The 19881-nt window shown below is 39.5% G+C and overlaps 1 protein-coding gene across 6 annotated transcripts in view; it reads right to left on the reverse strand.

The window, feature by feature from the left end:
• Positions 1-19881, reverse strand: part of PUM1 (pumilio RNA binding family member 1) — a 129811-nt gene that overhangs the window by 28894 nt on the left and 81036 nt on the right. For 4 of the 6 annotated variants that reach the window (XM_007448786.1, XM_007448785.1, XM_007448788.1 and 1 more), the window contains 5 exons: positions 13474-13625; positions 7288-7426; positions 5875-6018; positions 4755-5051; positions 3445-3681 (listed from right to left, as the gene is read on the reverse strand). In XM_007448786.1, coding sequence (XP_007448848.1) covers positions 3445-3681; positions 4755-5051; positions 5875-6018; positions 7288-7426; positions 13474-13625 — 969 coding nt within the window. The remainder of the gene's footprint in view (positions 1-3444; positions 3682-4754; positions 5052-5874; positions 6019-7287; positions 7427-13473; positions 13626-19881) is intronic. The other 2 variants (XM_007448787.1, XM_007448789.1) reach the window with 2 other exon arrangements.

A 19881-nucleotide genomic window follows, 5' to 3' on the forward strand; every position in this document is an offset into this window, starting at 1 on the left:
ACAGAAGTTTGGGGACATCTCTGGTGGTGCAGTGGTTAAGGATCTGCCTGCCAATGCAGGGGACACAGGTTCGAGCCCTGGTCTGGGAAGATCCCTCATGCCGCGGAGCAACTAAGCCCATGTGCCACAACTACTGAGCCTGCGCTCTAGAGCCCACGAGCCACAACGAGAAGCCCGCACACCACAACGAAGAGTAGCCCCCGCTCACTGCAACTAGAGAAAGGCCGTGTACAGCAACAAAGACCCAACACAGCCAAAAATAAATAAATTTTTAAAAAGTAATAGAAGTTTGATCTTTAAACAAGTAATGAAAAAAGCATTGAAGAGTCTATAGTAGGCACTCAACAAGTGATTGCTGAATAAATAATGAGAAAAATAACTATGCAGGCACTGATATGTTTTACAGTGACCTAACACGTGTCTGTCTACTGGGAGGAAGTGTGAAAATGATTATCATGGAGAAAAGATCCACACTGGGATAAGAGAGATATAGGCTGGAGTGTGCACTCAAACACTTACTAGCTATGGGGTATCATGAAAGTCATTAAACCATGCTGAGTTTAAGTTTCCCTGTGTAGAGCAGAGTTACTTGAGTATTTAACATAATGAATGAACACAATGAATGAATGCTTACTTAGTATGGTTGTTAGTGATCCAAGAACTGATAGCCGGTGGCAGCAGTGTAGTATCAATAGTAGAAGCTATATTAGGAATGGCCCAATATATATTTGGTAAAGAAATGTTACATTTCCTTGGTGACAAATGGTAAATAGACTTATTAAGGTGATCACTTTGTAATAGTTAAGAATAAAGCATACACAAACCCTTTTCTCAAGGAAACAGACTGAGCTGAGGCAAAGCACTACCAATCAAGACACAAAGTTTCTCAGGAATGGCATGTATGATTAACGTGGTACATGCAGCAATGGAAGTTCAATGGAAATACATACATCTAAAGTGCTTAAACAAAGTAAAAAAATTTTTAAGGGAAGGTATGTTAAAAATAAAACCAGGCAGACAGCAAGAGTCATTAAAATAAGAAATAACTCGCACCAATAGTTAGTTCCTTCTCCACAGGGGAAACGTAAATTAAGGAGAAGGAGGTATTTTATTAAATTGTTGATATATTGGAAAGAGGAAAGGCACCATGCATGCAAGTAATGTTTCCAGCTCCATTTTCAAACACCAAGAGCCATAATAGCATTTGGTTCAGAGGTTGACACAGTCCACAGGACAAATCTGGCCTGCCACCTATTTTTGTAAATAAAGTTTTATTGCAAGACAGCTGCACATTCTTTTACATTTTGCCTGTGGCTGCTTTCACACTTCTACAGCAGAGCTGAACACTGACTACATAGACCATCTGACCTGTAAGCCTAAAATATCTACTATCTGGCTCTTTACAAAAGACTTTTTGCATATTTAATTTGTTTACTACTCAGTATATGTTGACACAGTTCAAATGTTTAAACCAAGGAATTAAAGGGTAAGATTTCTGGATCTGATAATGCACTGGTTTAAAAGCTATCCTGGGCACATTATGTGACAGGATATACACTGACACTGCATGCTTTGGAGTCAAAAAGGTTTTGACTCTAAATCCGTTCAGATATGAGAAGACCTAGCAAGATATTTAACTCAGTTTCCTCACTTCTGTATCATAGACATAATACCATATCTTCCAGAGTGATATGTACAGCACCCAAAACCGTTAATAGTAGCCACTAATAGCTATTCCATAAATGTTAGTACCTTCCATCTACATACTAGACTGGGACTTTCATCTCCCCCTTATATAAGTCTGCATTAACCCTCATTCTTTAAAGCCAGGCATCCTGTCACAAGGAAACACTGCTGTGCAATATACCCTATTCCTTATCTATCCAATATAGACTTACCAATCTGGAACGTCCCTACAACTTTTCTTAAGTAATGTCCATATACAACACGAGACAGTGAGCTTTACAACTACAGTTCTTATCATGTGAAATCTCAGGATACACACATACACTCTCTCTCTCACATTTCTATGTACATACATACATACATAGTTCTGCCTTAAAACTCATCTCTCAAACTCAGAGATAGCACTCTTAGCTCTAGAATAATAACTATATTATCCTGTCCCCTTCAAGACTTTTTTTTATTTTTATAATCATTTCCCAGTCTTCGTCTTTCCAAATAAAAGTACACTATTCATTTTTAGTCAGTCCTCATTTCTGAGTCCGGAAAGCCACTTTTAATCTTGCCAGTTAAAAACAAAAAATGGTCCATGTAAACTATGGACTTTGGATGATAATGATGTATCAGTGTAGGTTCATCAATTGTAACCAAAGTACCACTCTAGTGGGGGATGTTGATAATGGGAGAAGCTAGGCATGTGTGGGTCAGAGGGTGTAAGAGAAATCTCTGTACTCTCCCCTCAATTTTGCCATGAGCCTAAAACTGCTCTAAAAAATAAAATTTTAATTAAAAAAAATAATAAATAGAAGATTTTAAAAATCAGAATCTTCCAGCAAAGTGGCCATACATGGTATTTCCCAGGACAGTACTGATTCAGGCCTGTCATCACAGAGTTAATTATTAACAGCAACCCCATGAACTCTCAAACGTGTCCTGGGTTGCATGATAAATTATATGGTCACTAGACTTCTATGCCTCAGCATTCCCCATCTAAGAAATCAATCAGTACTTGAAAATCCAAACTCGATAAATAACTAGAGGAAGGGAGTGTGTACCATCTTCCATCTCTTGAAAGATTTAAACATTTGCCACCCAAATTGTTAATACAAGTTTCTTTTCATTCTTATAACTGTCTGCTTAGTATCCTCTTTTCCCTCCTCATTTTCCAGGATCTAAATGGTAACATTTTTTTAAACCCCACACATATAACAAGCTAAACATATAATTGGGAAATATACATCTATACTCATTAGCATACTATGTAGTTTACGAATGTATATACAAATTTTTTTAAAGAATCTGACAAAATTTTTAAAACAAAATGCTTTATGTGAGAAAGTAAGATATTAAACATATACATGGGGGAGGGGAGGGGAGTCTGAAAAACAAGGCTAAGTATTAATTGTGGTGATATTTCAGTGGTGATACGAGGTTAATACACTCTTTGTCTCTATTTTCCAGCTTTACTTAAAATGAATCTGTACTGTGTTTATACTGAAAGATTCTCACATGTAGCCAAAGATGTTCATACTAAAGCTGAAGTGAATATACAGGGGAGGCGCCCAAACCTGAATAAATCCCAAACTGCTGTGCTATCTAGGTACAGCCTAAATAACATGAGGTACCTTCAGGAAGGCACAGAACACCCAGGACACATCTTAGGATAAAGGGATTGTCCTTTGCTTATGCAAAGTACTTCTAATGTCATCAGTGGCAAGAGATTTCTAGAGTTCAAGGTGGTGTTAGAGTAATGGTTCTTACCCAGGTTTAAGCTTGAAGAGGATCCATGTGAAGAGAGGGAAGGAGGTGGTGTCTGTGAATGTCCTGGTCCCTGACTAGGGAGAGGCATGCCCACGGGTCCAGGAGAGGAGGAAAAGCTAAGGCCGTTATAAAAACTGTGTCCAATGGGGGTCAAGCTGCTCGATGTCCTCTTATAAAGGTCACTGCTGCCAGTCAGGGAGTCACGGCGGGAGCCACTGCCAGTGTTGGAGTTTGCAACTAAAATGGAATTAAAACAATGCAGATAAGAACAGGCCTGTTCTTCGAAGAACAAGCCCAGTGACCTGTTCCTAACACTTTGATCCAGACTCCTTACCACCGCAAATTTGTCAGCAGAGACAGCCTAACTGTTTATGTGGCAGTTCTAGGGGCAGGTAAAGTAATAAAGAGGACATGGCTCAGGTTAACATGAAACTCTTTTTCAAACCATCACACGTATGCTAAATTTTCCTTCCTTTTGTGTCTCATATTATGGGGGTGAGGGTGGGTTAAAATCCTCTGATGGCCACATAAGTTATGGGAAAGGTGAAAGAAAATGGGCTAGAAAGAATGCCTTTCATCAACCCAAAGGTTCTAGTAGAAAAATGGAGTAGAAAAAAAGATCTGTGAATGGGGTACTGCCCCACTACCCAAGACTTACATATGAAAGCCTGGTTTCTCAAAGGGCTCAATCAAGAGTTATTGCTAGCCCCCAGCGCCAACTTAAGACACTTTCTCTCGAATAAACCCTTCTGTTTTGAGATCACATTGTTTTACAAACACTGCAATTATCCCATTATTTACCTTACTACTTTCCTGCTTTTTTCTCCCATCAAAACATTTAAAATATCTCAGTTTAATTCCTTCCTCCCACTTTTCCGTAATATCCACCTTAATTCTTCTCAAGAGACTGGAGGAAACTCACGACTTTCAGGCCTGCAGATGGTGGAGCGCACTACCCTATGGTCTTTGCTAAGTTCTCCTCCCTTGGTTCTTAACATCCACGTTTGTATAATTCCCTCCACATTCTTCCAATGCGTGCAAAAATCCTCAAGGATTTTCTAATCCTTGAAACAAACGGACTTTGAGAGTATAAATAAGTAGCAACGTGAGTGTAAACCTGAAATAGGCCCCAAATGTGTAACTTGAATAGTCCATTATCTCAAACACATGTGGAACAGCTGGGTTCCCACGGGGCTCGGTCCAGATCTGCCTGTGGTATCTGTCCAGGGTTCCATGCATTGTCAGTGTTCCATAAAGATTGTAAAAATAATTAAAATTCAGTTTCAACAGCACATCAGTCTGATTTCTACCTGCTGTTCCAAACCCTCCAAGGGCTGATCCCAGAGTGGCGCCGAGAGAACTGCTACTTCCAAATCCCAAGGATGTGTTGGCAGGCTGGGCAGAGCCCTGGGAGAAGAGGGAGCTGCTCTGTGAATTGCTGCTCAGAGAGTTGTTGCCATAGAAAGAGCTGGATGCCAGGTTGTTACTGGGCTGCTGCTGGGGCTGGGGCTGAGGCTGCTGCGTTCCTAAAGGGCGAAATGGTCCATTTGTTGTTCCAGCAAGACCACCGGCTGCTCCATTTGCTGAAGCTGCAGCCGCTGCAACAGCTATGTAGAAGAAAGCAAACCATTTGGCTATGAAAGAGATTGGCCACATTTCCAAACTACATTGTTATCCTTTTGAAAACCTTTTAATGTTGCCATATTTTTTCAAAGCAGACACAAACCTTGTAAAGAACTATACAAATCTTTGATCCCTTCAACTGAAGCTTCTATGTTCTGTATTTCTACTTTCAATTCAAAGTCAAAATACCATTGAAGCCAAGTGCACTGTATTGACAGCTCTAAAGAGGCCATAGTTTAAAATAGAAATGGATATCAAAAAGTACTCATTTCAAATACAACTAGTTCCTAAGATCTCAAGTTCTACAAATATCTACATTAAGGACACTTTTTTCCAGAACCAAATACTGAAGTCCCTCTAATTCCTAGGACACTTGAGCATGTTGCTCTCCCCTAGATGTCCCCACTGTTGCTCCCAAATTTATAATATATATGACTTAAAATAAAAACCTACTGCCCCACCCCCTCAAAAAACAAAAACAAAACAAATACCACATCATCTTAAAATAATGATATGAATTTCACGATATGAAGTGAAATTAGCCTTGGACTTTTGCCAACAGTGCCATTTTGTATGAGTAATCCAACTTCCTATGCTCACAGTAGAGCAGGTCCTTGCTGCTAACCAGCTGGTACATGCTGTCAACAGAATCAGAATCTGATCACTTGCTGCTTCTGATTCTCTCTTTGAAAAATTACAGGGTAGAATTCCTACACTGAGAATGCCAAAGTATATTTCAACACAGTTTGAGAATATCATCCATTGCCCCTTTTAGATCTGAGCGAGTCTACTAAGACGTAAGCTCACCTGCTTGTGCGGCTGAGGAGCTAATGATGACTGGGGCAGGAGCTACAAGTCGAACAGGAGCTCCAAGGCCGTTTCTCGCTCCTGCATTCACCACAAGGGCACCGGTTTGGTCATAGTAAGCAGCAGGAGCCAACACTGGATAACCTGAGAATATTAAGTACACATGAAACAGATAAGTACATATGAATCTAACAAATGTCTCCTGGGCACCAGCATATCTTATTGATAGATAGTTACAAACTCAGCATTGGGATCCTGGCTTCGCCACTTAAGGTAGCTGTACAACCCTGAATCTCTGGGTAGCCTCATGAGGATAATAATAATACCAGCCTCACAAAGTTCTTGTTAAGATGAAAAGATGAGTATGAAAGATGTAACATGCTACCTGGCACAATAAGGGGTAGTGTTATTTATTATCCACCAAGTGTTAGGGAATTCGGTGGGATAGGGAATACCTGTGCTCTTCAAAGTGCTAACCACAGTTATCACCAGCAACCATACACTGACAATTTTTTTTATGTTTTCTTGACTACACAAGTTAACAGTAGGTACAAATGATTCCAACAATCAAAGAACTTTCATACCACATAATCTAAGCACAAATATCCTACAAGTTAGCAGGGAAAACCTAGACAGGCTTCAATTAACAGGGTCTTTCAATATTCTATGAGATGGAATCTTCAAATCCTATTGAGCCATAAGAGAAATTACAGGTGACTTCGTAATAAAACATAAATGCTTAGTAATTAACAACATGCATGATGCAAGTTCAAGTTACTCAGTGAATTCATAAATAGATCAGTTGATTTAGGGATGTGCCATGGTCAGTAGTAAGAACCCATAAACTTATACTGAGGTCTCAGAAGGACCTGTTTCAAAAGAATAACCTCAGACTACATGCAATCCACGCAAAGAATAAGACCAGGAGACAGTGAGCTAAGAATAACATATATTCAGGATATATATCAATCACAGATAGACAGCTACAAAGCACCTCTACTGTTGGTTCGAGAGAAATCCTACAAATTTAAGGAGGACACTATCAAGGAATACTAGGAATGTCTTCCTAATAATACTATTCAAAGACATCAGCCTTGGAGTGATGCTGATGCAGTCTGGCCACTCTTAACACTGAGGGAGAAAACAGATTATCACCAAAGGAAAATAGCATACTCCAAGCTATGTGTGGAGGTTCACATATCTCCAACATTTAAGAATGAGACTGGCTCAGAACACTAGGTGCTCTCATCAACAAACTATGGTCTAAGTGAGGGCAAGTGTATGTCATCCTCGCCAGCTGCCAAATGATGACAAGCCTAAGCAAGCCAAAAGTACTGCCCATTCTCTTCTGAATCTTCCCCAATAAGCAGACTTTTTCACCCTCAATGATGAGGAACAACAATGAAGCCTCACCTGGCATGCCTGCAGCCAGTCCTTGTCCAAAAGCAAGGGCAGAATTCACTGCTGCAGCTGCCACTAGTGGATCTGCTTGCTGTCCCTGCTGGTTCTGATTTGGGGTCAAAGGACGTTGGCTGGCTCCTCCACGGAGAACCTGGGAGACAGAAATAAATCAACTACTTTCTTTTCATTGGAAACATCTAAGACCCACCACATGCTTAAGTTGGATCAACTTTAAAACTGATGGCTGTAAACCATTTTTCTGATAATGGTTTTATGTGGCATGGCTGTTAGGATAAAAAAAATCCATTAATAGCATTTCATATAGTGAAATTTCATTCTACCATTCTTAGTTTAAACATATTACCTTTATAAGAAGCCAAAAGCATACAAAAGTGATCATTCATTCATTAGTCAAATACTTAATGCCTAACATCTGGCAGGTAATGGGGATAAAGCAATGAACAAGACACACAAAGCTCCCTGCCCAATTGGAGCTTTTCTTCCAGCGAATGAGAGCTAGACAGTAACTCTACAATAATTAAAAAGTGGGTGAAAAAAAGAGTATGGTGGAGTGGAGGAGGGGTTTAGATATGATAAACAAGGGTAATTTACCCACATCATTAAGTTATAATATCTGTATCAACACACACACACACACACACACACACACACACACACACACTAAACTTTCTTTATGGAATGTGAGAACATTTTCTCTACCCTATAACACTATTCCCATTTATCAGGGCCCAAAAGGCCCCAAATGAAATCAACAGGTTTGATTTAGGAGGCTTCTGACTTGACTGTTTCTACTCTTCCTCTCATAAATACCACAAACGCACAGTAATCTAAATGGATATGAGTATTAGTCAAGAACACTGATATTTCAGCACAGAATACTAGTTCTGTCACTGTGATAAAGGATCTACTTTTCTTTTTATTAATGAAACATAGGTAGTAAGATGCTGATAATCATTCTTATTCTGAATGCTCTGAAGAATCTATTCCAAAAGATCTATCTATCTACGCCAGTAAATAAAAATGCAAAACCCAATACCAAGGCTAAAATTACCAACGTTTATGCATTTTGCAATGTTTTCAAAGGCAAAGTTCTTATCAGATCATTTTCAATATCACTCTGCTACTTACAAAAGTTACACATGTAATCAAGAACCCATGCACAGATTTTTCTTGGTACCACTTGGTAAAAAATGTAAAAGAGAAACACCACAATCAAATATTTATTAAATGAGTATTTTAAATGACCAACACTGTCCATACTGGCAAGAAGAGATGTGCAGACACTTAATTTACCCAAACTTTCTTATTTCTTTATCTGTAAGAATAGTGAGAGTAACAGCTGATCATGCAGATTTGTAGGAAATATTAGAATTAATGTCTGCAAGGCACAATGCCTAGTACCCAGGAAATAATCAATAACCAATAGTTAATTCCTATCAAAATATTAGGCAATTCATTTCTGTTTGTGAACCAAAGAATCTAACAGACTTGACAACAGGAGGAGTGCTTCAATCTATATAGGTAGAAGACTCAAGGGAGGCTGCACAGGTGAGTTTGTAGAAAATGCCTAACCAATAATCCAGAACAGCTCTCACTCTAGAAGTAAACAGCAGGTACAGAGATATGGCAAATACTAATAGTTCAAGAACTTAAAAAAAAAAAAAAATCAATGAAAACATCCTTTTCATAGGGCAGAATGAATTAGGCTTATGTTTGTTTTTGTTTTTTTTTTGTTGCGGTACGCGGGCCTCTCACTGTTGTGGCCTCTCCCGTTGCAGAGCACAGGCTCCGGACGCGCAGGCTCAGCGGCCATGGCTCACGGGCCCCACCGCTCCGCGGCATGTGGGATCTTCCCGGACCGGCGCACGAACCCGCATCCCCTGCATCGGCAGGCGGACTCTCAACCACTGTGCCACCAGGTAAGCCCTAGGCTTATGTTTGGTTAGGAGTTGTGTGAAACATCAGAGGACAGGGAAATGGACAAGGTGCCTGAAGAAAGGGGTAGTTCAGACTACTGAGTCCTATTTTACAACCAGGAGAGAAATGTGTTTCCTTTTTGTCAACTCTCTAGAAATCTGTGTGGTTCCCTTGACAATAAATCAAAATTCTTAAGTTAGCTGCCAATATTCATATTTTAATTTCATAAATAAATGTCAAGCCTGAATTTTATGGAAACAAATATGTAAAATTCCACAAGTAAAATTTTATATACTATAAAATCAACAAAAACGACTGAATATCTACTTGTAAAACACTATCCTAGGAGTTAGTTTACTACCTATCTTCATGATGCAAAAGGTGTTAAGTTCAAATTTCTTTTCAAAGGTACTGATTTAAACACAGCATTTAAAATGTAATAAGCAGGGCTTCCCTGGTGGCACAGCGGTTGGGAGTCTGCCTGCTAATGCAGGGGACACGGGTTCGAGCCCTGGTCTGGGAGGATCCCACATGCCGCGGAGCGACTGGGCCCGTGAGCCACAACTACTGAGCCTGCGCGTCTGGAGCCTGTGCTCCGCAACAGGAGAGGCCGCGATAGTGAGAGGCCCGCGCACCGCGATGAAGAGTGGCCCCCACTTGCCACAGCTAGAGGAAGCCCTCGCACAGAAACAAAGACCCAACACAGCAAAAATAAATAAAATTAATTTTAAAAAAATAAATACGTTGAAAATTGTAAAAAAATAAAATAAAATAAAATGTAATAAGCAAGTAGATGCTCAATGGAGATATTTTCATTAATAATCATTCATCCTTCTACAGTTCATCATGCTTGGTAGAATCATCATCTATACAGTCTCCCCTAATCTAGAAAGTTCAGAAGCCATTCTAAACTTTTCTCTCTCAAAATGCAACATCCAACACCAAGCCACCACCTGCAAAGACCCACAGCAAAAATAAATAAAATTAATTTTAAAAAAATAAATACGTTGAAAATTGTAAAAAAATAAAATAAAATAAAATGTAATAAGCAAGTAGATGCTCAATGGAGATATTTTCATTAATAATCATTCATCCTTCTACAGTTCATCATGCTTGGTAGAATCATCATCTATACAGTCTCCCCTAATCTAGAAAGTTCAGAAGCCATTCTAAACTTTTCTCTCTCAAAATGCAACATCCAACACCAAGCCACCACCTGTGCCTGGGTTCAACCTAATATCCAGGATTTTTCCTTTAACAAACATTTTGAAATAGAGAATAACAGTTTTTTTTTAACAGGTGTCAAAGGAACCTTCAAAAAGAATGAATAAGAAATCAGAAGGAAGATGAAGTGGCCAGGATGTCACTGACTCTACTGAAAGTTTCAGCAATTACGTTTGGAAGAGTCAGCACGCCTAGAAGAACATAACAAATGCATTCTGATAAGATGTAAAGGCCAAAAGGCCGAAAGCAAAGTTTAAAAAGAACCTCTCATTTCAATGACTATGACCAAAAAAGTTCACCAAGAATATCGTATTTTCCTGAAACACCTGACGCCAGAAACTGGCAAAAATATCACTGGAGCTAAAATATGGCTACTTGTTAAAAGGTAATGTTAATAATAACTTCTTCATAGTAAGGTTTGTTATTGTGGATGACAGAAAACTCTGAAATAATGTACATGATTATCATGCCCATTTTATAGCTAAGGATATATTCAGAGAAATCATGCAACTTGCCCTAGTTGCAACCAGTTAGTGGTAGAACAAAGACCAGATCTCAGGCTTTCTATCACTATGGTCAGAAGACGTAACAAGTTGTGAACTTACAGACTTGAGTTCAAATCTTCTTCTTTTTTTAAATTTATTTTTGGCTGCACTGGGTCTTTGTTGCCTTTAGTTGCAGCGAGCGGGAGCTACTCTGTTGCGGTGCTCAGGCTTCTCATTGCGGTGGCTTCTCTTGTTGTGGAGCATGGGCTGTAGGCGCACGGGCCTCAGTAGTTGTGGCTCGCGGGCTCTAGAGCATGGGCTCAGTAGTTGTGGTGCACAGGCTTAGTTGCTCTGTGGCATGTGGGATCTTCGCGGACCAGGGCTTGAACCCATGTCCCCTGCATTGGCAGGCAGATTCTTAACCACTGCGCCACCAGGGAAGTCCCAGGTTCAAATCTTAGCACCTTAATAGGTGTGCGATCCTGAGCACACAAATTCCATTTCCTTAATCTTATGCTGGGAAGTCATATAATCTACTTATCAGAATAAAAGAAATTATATGTAGAGCACTTAGCTTTAAACAAAAAGCTTTCAATAAGAAGTACTTATTACTATTTTTCTTATTCACTCTATTAGAGCAAATTTTAAACAAAGCAATTTCTTCAGTCTTCTAAAATCCATGATTTGGCAACCATTTAAACACAAAGATCATGACTTGATAAATACCAACTATCCACAAAGAGTAGCTAAGAAATTTATTAATAGGGATCACCCATTCTGTCAACAAACTATCTGCTGAATTCCCTATGCATGTGGTACTAGAATTCTATCTATTGCAACGAAAATCATGCATTAACTTACAAAAAAAATCTGACTATAAAAATACTGACCCAGAGGGGCTTCCCTGGTGGCGCAGTGGTTGAGAGTCCGCCTGCCGATGCAGGGGACGCGGGTTCGTGCTCCGGTCCGGGAAGATCCCACATGCCGTGGAGCGGCTGGGCCCGTGAGCCATGGCCACTGAGCCTGCGTGTCCGGAGCCTGTGCTCCGCGACAGGCGAGGCCGCAGTGGTGAGAGGCCCGCGTACCGCCAAAAAAAAACCAAAAAACAAAAAAACAAAACTGACCCAGAATAAACTAGCTAGAATTTCAAGACCTGTGTTTTTCCTATAAACTTGAAAAATCTAAAAAATTCAACATACACTCTCTTACTAAAACTGATAAAAAGCAAAGGATTCTTGTTTGGATCATTATCATATGTACATATATGAGCTGGTGTTTTTCCTCAAAAGACAGCTTTAATTTGACGATGCTTATCAAAAGCCTAAATGTTCACTTTATTTGCATGGGGAAAAAAACTCCATTTCTAGGACTTTATTCCATGGAAATAATCATGGACTTATGCAAAGAATATTAATCTTATTTATAACACCAAAATATGGCTAAGTTATAGTTATAACTTAGTTATATAAATATAACATAATAATGGACTGGTCAAAATAAATGGGATACTCTTTAATAGATTTAAAAACGTTAAATAACAGGGAAGAGTATAACAACAAGATGCAAAGCCATGTGGACAGCATAAACCCAATTTTATAAGAAATTAATTAAATAATAAGGCTAGAATGACAGATACCCAACACTTATATTGCTTTCTTTCTGACAGGAGGATTTAGGGGATTTTTTTTCCTTCAAGTAATCCAATTCACCACAATTTTCAGCAATAAATAGGTGTTATTCTAGTAAGCAAGAGAAAATGGCCTATCTAATATAAAAAGACACATAGTATTGCAATTAACTATCCTTTCTCATCTTGGTTAAAAAGCTTACTCTAAATTAAAAGAGATAAAATAGGTATAAGATTTATGTCCAATTCAACAGATGTTACTATATATAAAATAAACAACAAGGATCTACTGAATAATACAGGGAACTATATTCAATCTTATAATAACCTATAATGGAAAAGAATATGAGAAAGAATATATATACACACACACACACACATATACATATGTATGTATACATATGTATGTACATATGTATGTATATATGTAGGTATAAATGAATCACTTTGCTGTACACCTGAAACTAATACAACATTGTAAATCAACTTACTTAATTTTTTTTTTAATTGATGCTATAAATAAGCAATCTGAAGAACTAGTATCTCCCCTTTGGTAGCAAACTACTTAAAGAGAGAGCCAGAAGTGATCAGAGAATGGTGCTTAGAAACTAACCACAGTATCAAAGAAAGAAAACTTCACTATCAGTATGAATACTCAATTTGCCACACTTAACTGGAAAATCCTCTAAGCAGTATCACATGATATGTAATACCATGATCTCAACTAGTCACAATGAACAAGGACCTGATACGTAAAAGACATTCAGTAAAGCACAGTCAAGTCTGAGCATGAACTCAGATACCACACAAGGGAACTCACCCATTCACAATTCACAATTTCTCTATCAGGGACAACACTACCTTTTAACTATATACAATAATTAATATTCGCATTTAGGTGGTATAAATTTTGTTGGCATTTACCTGCTGCTGCCCTTGCTGAGCCTGTGGGGTGGTCTGTTGATTAGCAGAATTTGTTGCTGCGGCAGCAGCAGCAGCTTGCTGCTGGAAAAGGCTGGCAGGGTAGACTCCCCAGGGAGTAACTCCATAATACTGGTGAGGGACCACAGCCGGGCCTAAAAAATAGCAAGAGAAAGGTAAGAAAAGTTTAGACTATTAACAATCATCTCAGTTTCCAAAGACAACCTGACTCAGCAGATACTACTGTAAAATATTAATATATTGATTCATTCTAGCTACTCATGAATTCTATTTTTAAAAAACAGAAAATATTATACATGATCCCCACACCAAAGTCTTCTAAAGTCAGTAATATACTGCAGGCCTAGAGGAAGAAGCCAGTGAAGGACCAAGCACTGGAGATACTGAAAGAAAGCATAAGTGATAGAAGCTGGAAGGGGTATGTGTAAGAACAGATGGAGGAATTGGCCTTGCTCAATCAAGAAGGGAAATAAATGTAGAGTTTGTGTGCTTAAAGTGATGGAACACAGCAAAAGATTAAGCTGTACCCTGCTTTCAGTGGTAAGGATGGCACCTGAGGTGACTGACAGGGACAGGGATCTTGGTGCTTCATTAATTCCAGAAGCATGAAAATCCATCAGCTGTCTAACAAAGCCCAAATATGCCACTGAACCTCCACGGCTCAAATTCTAAAAGGCCTGGTTTTCCTATTTCTAACGTCACAAGAAGCATTCGGCACAACTACAATCTGACATTGGTATATGAAATTCAAATTTGTCAAAGCTGAAAACAAGCAGAAATAAAAAATGTAACACCTTGACTTCTTACAGACCTGAGTATTCTATACAAAACTAAGCGTTCTGGGCTTCCCTGGTGGCGCAGTGGTTAAGAATCTGCCTGTCAATGCAGGGGACACGGGTTCGAGCCCTGGTCCGGGAAGATCCCACATGCCGCGGAGCAACTAAGCCTGTGTGCCACAACTACTGAGCCTGCGCTCTAGAGCCCACAAGCCACAACTACTGAAGCCTGCACGCCTAAAGCCCGTGCTCCACAACAAGAGAAGCCATGACAATGAGAAGCCCGTGCACAGCAACAAAGACCCAACACAGCCATAAAATAAATAAAATAAACAAATTTATTTTAAAAAAACAACAACAACTAAGCATTCTGCTTTAGCCTAAATAATCTGTTCACCCTCTCTGGAAACAAGCTACAGCTGTAGTCTCTGCCAAACAGAACATGCAACAGAGAAGTAACAGAGCTATGCAGAAAGCAACCTGGGAGGGGCAAACCACAGAATTCTCTGAAGCTGGTGGCAAGAAACACCAAGGCTTATTTGCCAACTAAGACAAGGACTCAAAGCCAACTTCTCACATCTGCTGGAACACATCTCTAATAAGAACCTGATTAGTTAAAGCACAGAGTTTCAAATATTTGCAACCTGATTAAATAATTACTGCACTTTTCAGTGAAGTTCCATAAAGCTGTTTCAAATCTATCCATTCTGACATAGTAGCCAACCCTGTAGAAATATGTACTTCATTAAGTCAAAATAAATTTGTACATGTTTTTTGTTTCCCCATTAAGTTCTAAAACACAAATAAGTCAAATTATATCACTGTCCAATATTACTCTGACATTTCTAATTCGGTATTTTCTGTATCTGTGGTCTTAGCCAAGATCAAGAAGCTCTGTTCATAAAGGTGCCCGCTGTCAAACACAGGGCAAAATGGTTCAAAATGAAGGTGCTGCTTAGAAAAACTATGCTACAAAATGAGGTATTTTTTAATAATAAACAAATGGGTTAAAAAATGTTCAACATGTAGGCATCTGAATAGTCTAAAAACGATACCTCCAAGTAGGAGAGAGTGGTGAGCCCCCAAACTCAGCTGACTATTGTTTATAAAGTGGGGTGGTCTTGGGACAGTTAAAGAAAGAATGAAAAAGAACACAATGAAGACTACCTGTGTCTTAGTTTCCTCACCTGCAAAATGGGTGTAATAGATGTTAGGGTGTTGTCACATCTGTTGTTAAAGGTTGGGGTGCAACCTGCAGTGACAGTCCCAAGGCTCCCCCAAGAGTCAACCATAGCAAACCTCTACTGTGCAGAGAATGCTGTTATAATAAACAACTGCACACTGTCCTTTAAGTTTTCTCAACTGGCATTTCTACTACTTTCCTTTGTCATGTCTTGGTCATGTCTTTCCTTGGTCTACTACTTTCCTTGGCTCATGACACAGAGTTTAGGAAAATACCTCAGGGTGCATCATTAATTGGGCTTGGCTCCTCAGGATGCCTGCTTCCATTCCTGTGTGATTAACACTCCACAAGAATATGCAGTTTCACAGTTTGGGTAGTTAACAGTTCTGGCTCTCTGTGAAAGCCCTTAAGTCATTTTCAGTCTGGCTCAGCTGATAAGTACAAAAGCAAGATTCTCATCACCAAACTATGATCTCAGTGAGGACAAGTGTGTCATCCCTAAGACTAGTTCTTTGTTTCAAATAGCATATAGTAAGTTAGTAGAGGAAAGTTTGCAGAGGAAAGAAAGTACAGAGAAGACAATTCAGGATAACACAGACATTGTATACTACAGTGAAGTGCATGCATAGGCTTTGAGCTAGATGTGGCTCAAACCCAAACTCTACAACATTTAAATTGTGTGACCCCTACTACCCAAAGCAATCTACAGAATTAATGTGATCCCTATCAAATTACCCATGACAGGACTTCTCTGGTGGCGCAGTGGTTAAGACTCCGCCTGCCAATGCAGGGGACATGGGTTCGAGCCCTGGTCCGGGAAGATCCCACATGCCACAGAATGGCTAAGCCCGTGCGCCACAACTACTGAGCCTGTGCACCACAACAAGAGAAGCCACCGCAATGAGAAGCCGGCACACCGCAACAAAGAGTAGCCCCCGCTTGACACAACTAGAGAAAGCCTGTGCATAGCAATGAAGACCCAACGCAGCCAATAAATAAATTAAATTAAATTTAAAAAAAAATTACCCATGACATTCTTCACAGAACTGGAACAAATAATCCTAAAAATTATATGGAACCACAGAAGACCCAGAATTGCCAAAGCAATCCTGAGAAAAAAGAACCAAGCAGGAGGCATAACCCAGCCAAACTTCAGACAATATTACGAAGATACAACAGTAATTGAAACAGTGTGGTACTGGCACAAAAACAGATATATGGATCAATGGAACACAAGAGAGAACCTAGAAATAAACACACACACCTACAGTCAATTAATCTTCAACAAAGGAGGCAAAAATATACAATGGAAAGAAGACAGTCTCTTCAGCAAGTGGTGTTGAGAAAGCTGGACAGCCACATGTAAATCAATGAAGTTAGAACACAGTCACACCATACTCAAAAATAAACTCAAGGGCTTCCCTGGTGGCGCAGTGGTTGGGAGTCTGCCTGCCGATGCAGGGGACACAGGTTCGTGCTCCGGTCCGGGAGGGTCCTGCATGCCGCGGAGCAGCTGGGCCCGTGAGCCATGGCCACTGAGCCTGCGCGTGCGGGGCCTGTGCTCCACTATGGGAGAGGCCACGGCAGTGAGAGGCCCGCGTACCGGGAAAAAAAAAAAAAAAAAAAAAAAAAAAAAAAAAACTCAAAATGGGGCTTAAAGATAAATATAAGACACGACACCATAAAACTCCTGGAAGAGAACATCGGCAAAACATTCTCTGATATAAATCATACCAATCTTTTCTTAGGTCAGTCTTCCAAGGCAACAGAAACAAAAATAAACAAATGGGACCTAATCAAACTTACAAACTTTTGTGGACTTCCCTGGGAGTCCAGTGGCTAAGACTCCATGCTCCCTATGAACGGGGCCCCGGTTCCATCCCTGGTTAGGGAACTAGATTCCACATGCCACAACTAAACACCCTGCATGCCACAACTAAGACCCAATGCAGCCAAATTATTAAGTAAATATTAACAACAACAAAAACTTACAAGCTTTTGTACAGCAAAGGAAACCATAAACTAAACAAAAAGACAACCTACAGCCTAGGAGAAAATATTTGCAAATGACAAGACTGACAAGGGTTTAATTTTCAAAATATACAAACAGCTCATGCAACTCAACAGCAACAAAAAACAAACAAACCAATAGAAAAATGGGAAGAAGACCTAAAGAGACATTTCTCCAAAGAAGAAATACAGATGGCCAACAGGCACATGCAAAGATGCTCAACATTACTAATTATTAGAGAAATGCAAATCAAAACAACAATGAGGCACCATTTCATACCGATCAGAATGGCCATCATTAAAAAGTCCACAAATAACAAATGCTGGAGAGGGTGTGGAGAAAAGTGAACCCTCCTACATTGTTGGTGGGAATGTAAGTTGGTGCAGGCACCCTGGAAAACAGTATGGAGGTTTCTCAAAAAACCAAAAATAGAGTTGCCATATGATCCAGCGATTCCGCTCCTGGGCATATATCCAGACAAAACTACAATTCAAAAAGATACATGCACCCCTATGTTCATAACAGCACTATTCACAATAGCCAAGACATGGAAACAACCTAAATGTCCATCGACAGATGAATGGATAAAGAAGAAGTGGTACATATATACAATGGAATATTACTCAGCCATAAAAAAGAATGAAATAGGGCTTCCCTGGTGGCACAGTGGTTGAGAATCCACCTGCCGATGCAGGGGACATGGGTTCGTGCCCTGTTCAGGGAGGATCCCACATGCCGCGGAGCGGCTGAGCCCGTGAGCCATGGCCACTGAGCCCGCACGTCCGGAGCCTGTGCTCCGCAATGGGAGAGGCCACAGCAGTGAGCGGCCCGCGTACCACAAAAAAAAAAAAAAAAAAAAAGAATGAAATAATGCCACATGCAGCACCATGGATGGACCTAGAGATTATCATACTAAGTGAAATAAGTCAAAAAGAGAAAGACAAATACCATATGATATCACTTATATGTGGAATCTAAAGTATGACACAAATGAGCCTATCTATGAAACAGAAACATAGAAAACAGACTTTTGTGTGTGCGTGTGTGTGTGTGTGTGTGCGCGTGCACGCGTTGGGGGGGGTGCCAGTGGGGAGGGATGGATTGGCACTTTGGAATTAGCAGATACAAACCATTATATACAGAATGAATAAACAACAAGGTTGTACTGTATAGCACAGGGAACTATATAGTCAATATCCTGTGATAAAGCATACTAGGAAAGAATTTTAGGGACTTCCCTGGCGGTCCAGTGGTTAAGACTTCATCTTCTAATGCAAGGGGTGTGGGTTTGATCCCTGGTCAGGGAGCTAAGATCCCACATGCCTCAAGGCCAAAAAACCAAAACATAAAACAGAAGCAATATTGCAACAAATTCAGTAAAGACTTTAAAAATGGTCCACATCAAAAACACAAAACAAAACAAAAAACTTTAATAAATAAAATTTTTTTAAAAGACTGTATATATGTATACCTGAGTCACTGTGCTGTACAGCAGAAATTAACACAACATTGTAAATCAACTATACTTCAATTTAAAAATATACAAAAATTTTAAAACAGAAATTTAAAAATTTTGCACAAATAAAACAAGGTAAATATGGGATATTATAGATATATTAGTTAACTCGATGGAGGGAATCCTTTCACAATGTATACATATATTAATGTTGTGTACTCTAAATACATTACAATTTTGTCTGGCAATTATATCTCAGTAAAGCTGGGGGGAAAAGTAGAGACTAAATAAATAAATTGTGTGACCTCAAGCAAGACAGCTCTCTGAGCCGCAAATTCCTAATCTGAAAAGCCATCATCCAACAATTCATATGAATGAAAAGCACTCACTGGCAAACAGTTAATAAGGGTTCAGTAAATATTAACGGTAATTAGCAAAGATTCTACTTCCCCTAAAGGCAACAGGGGCAGAGAAATTATACTACATATGTTCCCATCACAACCCATGCCAAAATGTGAACAATTCTAAAGAAAACAATATGAAATTCTATGCTGCATTTGAGTTCATAATTACAAATCATATGCTATAAAATATGTGAAATCTTACAAATAATATTTAGTCACAATTAACATGACTTGGAGGGATGTCTCCAAAGAATATTTACTTTGGAAGACATTAAGTCTGTCCTAACATTGAATTCAATCTACCATATATTTATGACCGCACCATGTTGATAGCTACTGTGCCACACAGAGTCAAGTAACAAAAGTGTCTGCCTTTGAAAGAGTTCAGTCTCAAGGGGGAAGAAAACCCAGTCATGTACACGTCCACAAGCAAATAAATACAAAGTGATGATTAGAGAAAGAATAGGGAAAGGTCAGCAAAGGAAGGCTTTCTAGAGGTGACAATAGCAGCTAAGAAGCTTCCCAGGCAAAGAATGGGGAAAGAGGTTACTCTAGAGGAC

The sequence above is a fragment of the Lipotes vexillifer genome, unplaced genomic scaffold (genome assembly GCF_000442215.2).
Source record: "Lipotes vexillifer unplaced genomic scaffold, Lipotes_vexillifer_v1.1 scaffold969, whole genome shotgun sequence".
Taxonomy (NCBI): domain Eukaryota; kingdom Metazoa; phylum Chordata; class Mammalia; order Artiodactyla; family Lipotidae; genus Lipotes; species Lipotes vexillifer.